Raw genomic sequence first — 10,341 nt, 5'->3', positions numbered from 1 at the left:
GAAGACCTTCGATAGACGCGACCAGTGGTCTGAGCTGATCACTGATAAAAGTTTTCAACTCTTCTAAATCAATGCATGGTTGTGGTGCTGTCTCTTATACACATCTAGATGTGTATAAGAGACAGGTCGATAGACGCGACCAGTGGTCTGAGCTGATCACTGATAAAAGTTTTCAACTCTTCTAAGTCTGCACTGCGTTGAGATGGTGTTGGTTCTTCATTTCTTCCAACTGGGTCTTCAAAATTTGCAGCGTTGCTTGACCCTAGCCTAGTTGGTTCAAAGATTATTGGGGGAGGCACAAAGTTGGGAATTGGACTTGGTGGGGGCGAAGGAAGGGAATAAGGGATGTCTTGATCTATCTGAGTAGGCTCTTGATGTGTTTGATCAGGACTCCCTTCTGGTAGAGCCAATGGTGAGTCAGGGAGAGTAAGATTGAGGGTTCGTTTCATTTCTTCATCTGGAAGTTCAAGCTCAACTTCATGTTCTTCATGCTCTAAAGATTCATCGTTATGTTCAACAATCAGGATGCGTCTTTTTTTGGGGGCGCGTTTTGATGATCGAGGCTTGGTTACCACTTCCTTGGTAGGTAAGGCAGGTTGATGCAGCGAACCCGAAGTAAAGCCTTACTAACTTTATATCTATCAAACCATCGATATCTTCATGATCATCCCCCAAAGGGATGCCCCCGCGTTCGCATAGTGTACAGATCAGCCATGAAAAGTAGAGTTGCCCTCGTGGCTTAGTCTTGATGGCCTTGATCTGATCCCTTATAATTCTTCCAACGTCCAAAGGGATGCACTGCATGATGCAATAGGTAGCCAGGACACGTTCCTTTGATAATGTTTCATCATGTGTTGTAGGCATGATGCTCTGTTTGATCAAGTAATACCATAAATTCGCGTCTGGAGTTAAATTCCTGAAAGTTAACATTTTTGCCCCGTTTCTCGATGTTTGCTATTTGCTTCCAGGTTTGGCTATCGTCCTTAATGCATCTTCTAATTGGCTTAGTGTTGGCTGCTCCAAGATGCGATTTCCTTCCGCGTCCGGATTACTATCAATGTTGAACACTTCATTGATCTTGTCAGCTGAGAAACATACTAACGCCCCATCAACGAAAGCTGTGTTCTTCTCCATATCAAACTCACTATTGTAGAACATGCGTACGAGGTTGAGCCAAATACGTGGTGCCCAACGCGAACTGATTCCACCCAATGCGTTTATTGTTCTGTTATATATATTGGCAGAGGGTGGCGCTTGGGAAGGAAGCTCTTTTCTACGAGTTATGTCACTAAATTGACGCTTTCTTCCTAAGGTCTTCTTAGGTAACGCGTCGGTTACCTTGCGTTTTTCCCGTCACTTGCTCTTTGGCTTCCCTTGCCAGCTCTCTCAGTTCATTCTCCAATTCCCTTTGGAGATCCGTCTTCCTTCGCCCTTGCCTTGCGGGCTGATAGTCTTCCAATTTCTGCTCTAGTGCATCGTGCCTTGAGATATTTCCATGCGTTGCATCCTCAGGGCCGGATGCAAAATTGCTCATCTTCTTCTTCCTCCAATATTAACCTTATTTTCCTTGTTACTCTTTTTGATTTTAAGGGCCCTTCATCGCATCGGATGGGCGTGATTGAGACGTATCAGGGCCAATTATCCATTCTTTCTATCTTCTTCTTCTTCCCTTTCTTCTCTTAATTCTTCTTCTAATTCCTCTTCAAGTATCTATAGGCATACTGCTCTACTTCGTCCAACTCAAGAGATGCATTAGGTGGGTCTGAATGCATCATCCTGCTCTTCTTCTTGACTTTGATTGAGAGACGCCAAAAATCGCACCAAAAACTTCCTGCTCATCTTGTCGAGCCAATTCTGCAACTCTTCAAGATTTCGTCTGACACAGTACTATCAGAGGAAGGTATGGGTGGAGTAGATAGAGGGGTGCCCACTGAGGTATGAGGCATCCCGGGGGAGGATATGATGATGGGCGAATGAGGTGATTGGCTCGATGCATCTGGTTTCACTGGATAAATGGTGGCTAAAGGCTGGATCGAAAGTGGAGGTGGTGGACGCACGGCTGGTGACAGTGCGTAGTGGAGGTATTCTGGGAGTAGGTCATGCGTTGCAGCCATCATAGAAATGTTAGGAATGACTAGTGGTGGGGCAGGCATGATGTAGGGTTTAGAGGCAGCCGTAGATGACGAACGCGTCCTCGATTTTGCAGGTATTTTGGCCCTTAGCATGGGGGTAGTTTTAGGTTTTGGTTGAGGGGTCTTAGATGTAGGTTGAGGGGTCTTAGCCGGAGGGGTAACGATGGCTTTGAAGGTTTTTGGAAGGGATTTTTGTGGGTGTTGTGGAAGGTTTCGACCTAGAACGGCCGCTGAGAAGAAGAGGTGGCTCCGCCGTGCATGGGTTTTGGTTTGGACAAGGGTTTTTGTGGTTTTTCTAGGGCTCGGGGGAGGTGAAATCGAAATAGAGGATGAGGAATAGGAACTTACCGGTGAGTCGTTCCGTCGAGCTCACGGTCTTGTTCTGGCAGTCTGAGGCGGACGACATTGTGTCCGGAGAAGCTTGAGGCAAATCAGAAGCGGGGGGAGACGGAGAGGCTAGGTTTTCTTTTATGTTTCAGAGAACTCGCGAGTGAAATGAAGAAGAAGAAGGTACTCGAATCGTTGGTTCTTTTTATAGGCTGAGAGAGAATTAGTTGCTAATGTCAGTCGGCACCTGACGTCTGTAATAAATGTAAAGTTGAAGGGACGTCTCGGGTTTTTAAGTTACTCGAGTGCTTTTGTATTCTCGAGACGCATCCCTTCAACTGGGCCATGCGTTAGACTTGCGTCTAACGCGATCGTTATTCCCACTCGATTATACATAAACTTTAAAGAAAAACAACAAGTTTCCAACTTTGAAGGCAAAAAACAAGGTATAATCAATCTTAAAACAGAAACAAATAAATCAAAAAACTCAAACGCATCATAAAATATAGAAATGCAAAAAGACAAGGATAGAGGAAGCGTCCTTGAAATAATGGCGATGCAAACGTAGGGATACTTCGACGCGGGCCTCAACTGGCTTCGCGTAGTGCGAGAGATGACTTTTGGCATTCCAGTCCATCTTCAAAGTAAGGCTTCACTCTTTGGCCGTTTACTTTGAATGCATTGGTGCCATCTTCTCGTGTTATTTCCACAGCTCCATATGGAAAGATTGTTTTAATGATAAAGGGTCCTGACCACCTGGATTTTTAGTTTCCTTGGAAACAAACGCAGACGTGAATTGAACAATAGAACTTTTTGGCCAACAACAAGTTCTTTCTTACTGATGCGTTGGTCATGCCAACGCTTTGTCTTCTCTTTGTATAGCTTGTTTGTTCTTGTACGTGTTCAGTCGCCACTCCTTGAGCTCATTGAGCTGAAGTTTGCGTTGAGCGCCCGTGGTGTTCCAAGTTTATGTTTAGCTTCTTAACTGCCCAAAATGTCTTGTTCTCTAACTCTAAAGCTAAGTTACAAGCTTTTCCAAATACAAAAGAGTATGGAGACATACCTATAGGAGTTTTGTAAGCAGTCCTGTAGGCCCAGAGTGCTTCATCTAGCCTCTGTGCCCCAATCCTTCCGCGTTGCATGACGACTTTCTCCCAGGGATAGACTTGATTTCTCGATTTGATACTTTCGCTTGATCGTTTGTTTGTGGGTGGTAGGCAGTAGCGATCTTGTGCCTGACATTATATTTTGCAAGTAATTTGGAAATGATACGATTAATGAAGTGCGTACCTTTGTCGCTTATCAGGGCTCATGGCATTCCATAGCGTGTAAAGATGTTCCTAGTAAGAATCTTAGATATGGTGGACGCATCATTCCTAGCACAGGCTGCTGTTTCTACCCACTTAGATACATAATTTACTGCATGGCCATAGGACAGGGGAAAAGGTCCCATAAAATCTATGCCCCAAACATCAAACAGCTCAACTTCGAGAATATTATTCAAGGGCATTGCGTCCCTTGAAGAAATATTTTCGGTGCGTTGGCAGGGGTCACATTTTCGAACAAACTCCCCCGCGTCTTTAAAGTGGGTGGTCCAAAAGTATCCGCTTTGAAGGACCTTTGCTACGGTTCTTTGCCCAACAAAATGCCCTCCATAAGGAGAGTCATGACACTCAGCTAAGATGCATTGTGTCTCCTCCTCCGGAACGCATCGACACATTATGGAGTCAGGGCCTTGTTTATATAGAAAGGTTCATCCTAAAAATAAAACTTGTTGTCATGAACTAATCATTTCTTTTGCTGAGAGTTGAAGTTCCCAGGGAATTGCTTTGTGGTTAAATAATTGACTATGTCCGCATACCAAGGTTTTCTGCCTTCAACTCTAAACAGGTTTTCATCAGGACATGCGTCCTTGATTTCACTTTCTTGGGCTTGCATTTCTTAATTCTTTAGCCTAGACGGGTGGTCAGCCACCTGATTTTCTGTTCCCTTTCTATCCTAGATATCAATATCAAACTCCTATAGCAGCGGCACCCATCTTATCAACCTTGGCTTTGCGTCCTTTTTGCTCATCAAGAATTTTATGGCTGAGTGGTCGGTGTATATGGTGGTTGACGCACCAACTAAGTAAGATCGAAACTTTTCAATGCCACACACTACAGTCAACATTTCTTTTTCAGTAGTGGTGTAGTGTTCCTGAGAGTCATTTAGTGTTTTAGACGCATAAGAGATGGGATGTATCAAACTACCCTTCTTCTGCCCTAACATTGTTCCTACTGCCACATCACTCGCGTCGCACAAGAGAATAAAGCGCTGCGTCTAGTCCGGTGCTATCAGTACTGGAGCTATCGTCAACGCATACTTCAACGTTGCAAACGTGTCAGTGAAGTCTTCATTAAAGTCATAGGGTCGGTTCGCCTCTAGTAATGTGCTCAGAGGTCGCCTGAGAGAATCCTCTAACGAACCACCTATAGAAGCCAACATGCCCTAGAAAACTTCGTAAAGTTTTAACATTTGATGGTGGTGGAAGTTTTGTTATGACATCTATTTTGGCTTCATCTACTTCCAAGCCAGTCTTAGATACTTTATGACCTAAGAAAATTCCTTGACTCACCATGAAGTGACATTTCTCCCAATTCAGCACCAAGTTTGTTTCCTCGCATCGAGCGAGGACGACCTCCAAATTATCTAGGCATGACTGGAATGAGTCTCCAAAGACTGAAAAATCGTCCATGAAGACTTCAATGATCTTTTCTAGGAAGTCAGAGAAGATAGCCATCATACATCTTTAAAATGTCCCAGGTGCATTACACAGCCTAAAGGGCATGCGTCTGAATGCAAATATTCCAAAGGGACAAGTAAACGTAGTCTTCTCCTGATCTTCCGAATCTATCAAAATCTGGTTGTAACCAGAGTATCCATCGAGAAAGCAATAAAATTATTTGCTCGTAAGTTTGTTAAGCATTTGATCGATGAAAGGAAGGGGGAAGTGGTCTTTCTTAGTTGCTGCATTGAGCTTCCTGTAATCCATATAGATGCGCTAGCCCATGACAGTCCTCGAGGGTATGAGTTCATTATTGCTGTTGACTATCACGGCGGTTCCCCCTTTCTTGGGAACACATTGAACTGGACTTACCCAGCTACTGTCGGATATAGGATAAATAACTCCCGCGTCCAACCATTTTAAAATTTCTTTCTTGACCACTTCTTTCATTATGAGGTTCAGCCTTCTTTGATGCTTGATTAACCCCAACTTCCCTTCTTCCAGCCATCTTATGCATGCAATAAGATGGACTAATGCCACGGATATCTGCAAGTGTCTAGCCTATTGCACGCTTGTGCTTTTTCAGCATCTGCAAAAGAGATTGCTCATTAGGCTCTGTAAGATTTGCAGAAATAATCACAGGTAAAGTGTTGTTGGTTCCAAGGAATGCATATTTCAAGTGTCCAGGTAACTGTTTCAACTCGAGTTCTGGTAGTTCTTTAAGTGATGGACGTGTTGGTTTTGTCCGCCGCTCACTCAGACTTGGCAGCTTGATTCTTTCAGATTCTCCTCCAACATGCGGACCTCACATACATGGGTCTCTTCTTCAGGCAACTCAATACTGTTTAGTTGACAATCTTCACTATCTGGGAATTTTAATGCGTTGAGCACATTAAACTTCACCTCTTTATTATCTATGCGCAGTCAATTCGCCTTTATGCACGTCAATTAAAACTTTCCCAGTAGCTAAGAATGAGGCGTCCAAGGATAATTGGTACCTCCCTATCTGCTTCATAGTCCAAGATAATAAAGTCTACTAAGAATATGAAGTTGTCAACCTTCACCAAAATGTCTTCAATCTTTCCTTTTGGGTACTTAATTGTTCTGTCAGCGAGCTGAAGAGTAACAGAAGTAGGTTGTGCTTCACCAATCCCCAATTTCTTAAAAATTGAATGTGGCATGAGATTGATGTTGGCTCCTAAATCGCACAACGCATGACCCACATCCAATCCTCCTATCGAGTAAGGAACTATGAAGCTCCTAGGGTCCTTCTGCTTCTTTGGTAAACTGTTGCTTACTAACGCTTACACTCTTACGTTAGTGCGATTACTTCTGTCTCACTGACTCTTCTTTTCTTCGTTAAAATGTCCTTAAAAAATTTGACATATGTTGGCATCTGCTCCAAAGCCTCTATAAGTGGAATGTTGATATGCAACTGCTTTAGGAGCTCAAGAAAGTGCTTGAATTGTTGTTCATCATTCTTTTTCATCAGACGCCTAGGGAATGGTGCGTTCAGAGGCACATCAGGCTTTCTCGCGTTAGACGTACTAGGTTCTGAATGGCTTGTAGTCTCAGGCATTCTTTCTTCATGATCCATTGAACGTGTGATGCATTCTTTCGAAGGACTGATGTCTCTTGGCTTCATTCTTCTTTCTTCAAGAGCTCTTCCACTTCGCAACGTCACCACATGACATTGCTTCTTTCCATTATTGCTCCCAGGTGTTTCAGTTGTTGACTTTTCGGCCCTTAATCTCAAATTAATTTATTTTAATTAATTAATTAATCAATGTTTTGATGATAACAAACTCAATTTTTAATTACTGAAAATCTTAGTGTTTTAATATGTCCATAGCGTAGAGCTCGGAACAACGATTCCAACACCTCTTGAATCACTCAAATCGGAGCTAAAACAAGTCTATAGATAAAATACCATGGTGGATGACGTGGCATAACCAGACCATTTACATGTAGACATGTGGCAGCATATTGGTTGAGTGGTGGATCATTAAGAGATTAACACATGATGAACTTTTGATTTTTGGATTGATTTAAAATAAAAAATTAAAATTAAAAAGAAATTTAAAAGGAAAATAAATTTAATATTATTTTATGTTTGTGTCTAACGGCTAGTTTTTTACACATGGTATGTTTTTTATTTTTGGAGTGACTTTAAAGAGAATGAATTTAAAAAGAAAATGAATGAAAAGGAAAATGAATGTAATATTATTTTATGTTTGTATTTAACGGCTAGTTTTTGACACATGGTATGTTTTTTATTTTTTGGGTTAATTTTAAAAAGAAAATGAATTGCAAAAGAAAAGGAATTTAATATTATATTTTGTTTGTATCTAACGACTAGTTTAGTTTAAAATCTCCACCATTGATTTTTCTTTTTCAAAATCCAATGGTCCAAATTAATTGTGGTTTCTAAAAATTTTCCATCTCTATATAAACCATCTTTCTCTCCAAATTTTAAACCAACAAATTTTACATTTCATAATCCTCCAAAACTCAAAAGTTTCATTGTTGTCTCTCTAAGTTCCCATTTTTTTTTCTTTTCATCTTATTCTTGAGAGAGTGTTATTGTATTGTGAGGATAAACTTGTTGATTGCTTAAAGTTGTAAATCCAGTCTAGTGAGAGTGTATTGTGTTCTTCAAAAATTCCAACATTTGTAACGGTTTGATCCTAAACCGTGGAAAGGATCGGGTTTGCTCTTGAACCCGTAAAAAGAGTGGTGGTGTAACGGTTGAGCTCTAATCTGTGGAAAGAGTCGAAAAGATTTTATTCAAATTCCCAAGAGGCGCTTGGGGAGTGGAGTAGGTGAAATTTGACCGAACCACTATAAAAATTACGGTGTCTTCTTTTGTAACTCTTTCCTTTTTATTTTTGCAATTAATTAAAGCAATTTATTGTATGTTTTAGTTTGTTCTTATTTATTTGTTAAACTTTGATAGAATTAAATTATCACATTTTTGTCATCTTATTTGTTGCATAAATTGAATTTTTCTTATTATTTATAAAAAGTGTATTAATTAGTTTAATTGGGTTAATTTAGAAAAAAAATGTTTAATTAAACCCTATTCACCCCCTCTAGGGTTGTCATATCGATCCAACAATTGGTATCAGAGATAATCCTCCAAAACTCAAAGTTTCATTGTTGTGTCTCTCTAAGTTCTCCACTTTTTTTTCTTTTCATCTTATTCTTGAGAGAGTGTTATTTGTATTGTGAGGATAAACTTTGTTGATTGCTTTAAAGTTGTATATCCAGTCTAGTGAGAAGTGTATTGTGTTCTTCAAAAATTCCACCATTTTTAACGGTTTGACCCTAAAACCGTGGAAAGGATCGGGTTTGTCCTTGAACCCGTAAAAAAGTGGTGGGGTGTAACGGTTGAGCTCTAATCTGTGGAAAGAGTCGAAAAGATATTTATTCAAATTCCCAAGAGCGCTTGGGAAGTGGGAGTAGGTGAAATTTGACCGAAACCACTATAAAAATTACGGTGTCTTCTTTTTGTAACTCTTTTCCTTTTTATTTTTGCAATTAATTAAAGCAATTATTGTATGTTTAGTTTGTTCTTATTTAATTTGTTAAATTTTTGATAGAATTAAATTATCACATTTTTGTTCATCTTTTTGTTTGCATAAATTGAATTTTCTTATTATATTATAAAAAGTGTATTAATTAGTTTAATTGGGTTAATTAGAAAAAAAAATTTAATTAAACCTATTCACCCCCCCCCCCCCCCAGGGTGCCATATCGATCCAACAATTGGTATCAGAGCCGGTTGCTCTTCCTGAAATATTTATTTCTTGATAAACTTAATTGTTTTTAGCATGGCAACTTTAGGTTTTATCCCTTTTACTGATAGTCAATCTATTACAAAGCCTCATTTTTTTTTAGTGGTACTAATTATAGTTATTGAAAAAATAGAAGAGATTTTTTCTTGCTTTCTATTGATTATGATTATTGGGATATTGTTTTAGGAATGTTTTAAATTTCCAACAAAAGATGTTGATGGTGTTAGCACTATAAAACCTAAGGAAGAATGGTCATTAAATGAAAAGAAAGCATGCTCTTTTATGTCAAAAGCTATTAATTCGCTTATTTTGTGCTTTGAATGAAAGTTGAGTATATAGGAGTGTCATTTGCAAAACTGCTAAAGAGTATATGGATAATTAGAAATACTCTTGAAGGAACTAGTCAAAGTAAAAGAAAACAAGATTGACATGTTTATTCATCAATACGACAATGTCCATTTCCGATATGTTTTATAGATTTACTAACATTGTCAAACCACTAAAAGAGATATGGAAAAAAGTACTCAAATCTTTGAGAAAGATAAAGATGTTTATGTGGTCTTTTGCCTAAACAATGGGAGCCTAAATCACCGCCATTCAAGAGGCAAAGGATCTCAAATCTCTCTCCATTGATTGAACTCATGGGCTCGTTGTCGATGCATGAAATAAAGATCAAGAAAAACATGGAGATAAGAAGAAAAAGAAAGAAAAAGAGTATAGCTTTAAAGACCATCTCTTAGAAGTTGACTCCCAGATGAAGATGACCTTGATGAAGATAATATGCCTATCTTTCACGTAAGTATAAAGATATCAATCAAGAGAAAGAAGCAAGTCAAGAAGCATCTTCTCCAGGTGTGTTGATTTCAAAGGCTTTCAGTGAGCTCACACCTATTGTTTGCGTCATCATGCAAAGAATAGGGAAATAAGGACAGTCTGATCGCCTCTGGGGTGACCATGAATCACAAATGAATTACAATTTTCCAGGAAACGTTTATCCAATGTGGCGATAGGAGGATCTATCACCATTGACCACCGCCCCAAATTGTGACCCGCAGTGGAGAGCAATTTGGAGCATAACAAGAATTTCATCTCGAACCTGTGATTCCATCCCGGCGTTGGGTATATTTCCTAGAAGAATCGATATCAGTACAGGGTGCGCATTCCCTCATGGGAAACGACATAGTGCTATATTCCACAGCATCAGTAATCAGATTCTACACAAACATGAGCTAGTTGCTGATTTTGCATTGTTCTTCCGCCATTGCTCGTTGCTGTTCTGTTGTCTAGATAAGTTTGCTGCCTCAAGCCTTCAACGACCGAT

General features: G+C 39.9%; 1 protein-coding gene across 1 annotated transcript; it reads right to left on the bottom strand.

Annotated features, from left to right (window-relative positions):
- Positions 1–5,779: 5,779 nt before the first annotated feature.
- LOC120073679 lies at positions 5,780–6,820 on the bottom strand. Its single transcript, XM_039026484.1, has 3 exons — positions 6,565–6,820; positions 6,222–6,457; positions 5,780–5,914 (listed from the first exon to the last, which is right to left on the bottom strand). The coding sequence occupies exons 1-3, from the start codon at positions 6,818–6,820 to the stop codon at positions 5,780–5,782; spliced, it is 627 nt and encodes a 208-aa protein (XP_038882412.1).
- Between the last annotated feature and the right edge of the window lie 3,521 nt (positions 6,821–10,341).

The sequence above is a fragment of the Benincasa hispida genome, chromosome 3 (genome assembly GCF_009727055.1).
Source record: "Benincasa hispida cultivar B227 chromosome 3, ASM972705v1, whole genome shotgun sequence".
NCBI classification, from domain to species: Eukaryota; Viridiplantae; Streptophyta; class Magnoliopsida; order Cucurbitales; family Cucurbitaceae; genus Benincasa; species Benincasa hispida.
The sequence above is the reverse complement of the archived record's forward strand: the minus strand, read 5'-3'. Positions and strand labels throughout refer to the sequence as shown.

Bases quoted from the DNA above. Each gene is read 5' to 3' on its own strand.
- LOC120073679 (XM_039026484.1), bottom strand. From the start codon at position 6,820: ATGGATCATGAAGAAAGAATGCCTGAGACTACAAGCCATTCAGAACCT. The intron at 6,458-6,564 runs GTGAGACAGAAG...CTTACTCGATAG, and splicing joins AACGAAGAAAAGAAGAGTCA to GAGGATTGGATGTGGGTCAT. The intron at 5,915-6,221 runs GTACCAATTATC...GAGTTGAAACAG, and splicing joins ACTATGAAGCAGATAGGGAG to TTACCTGGACACTTGAAATA.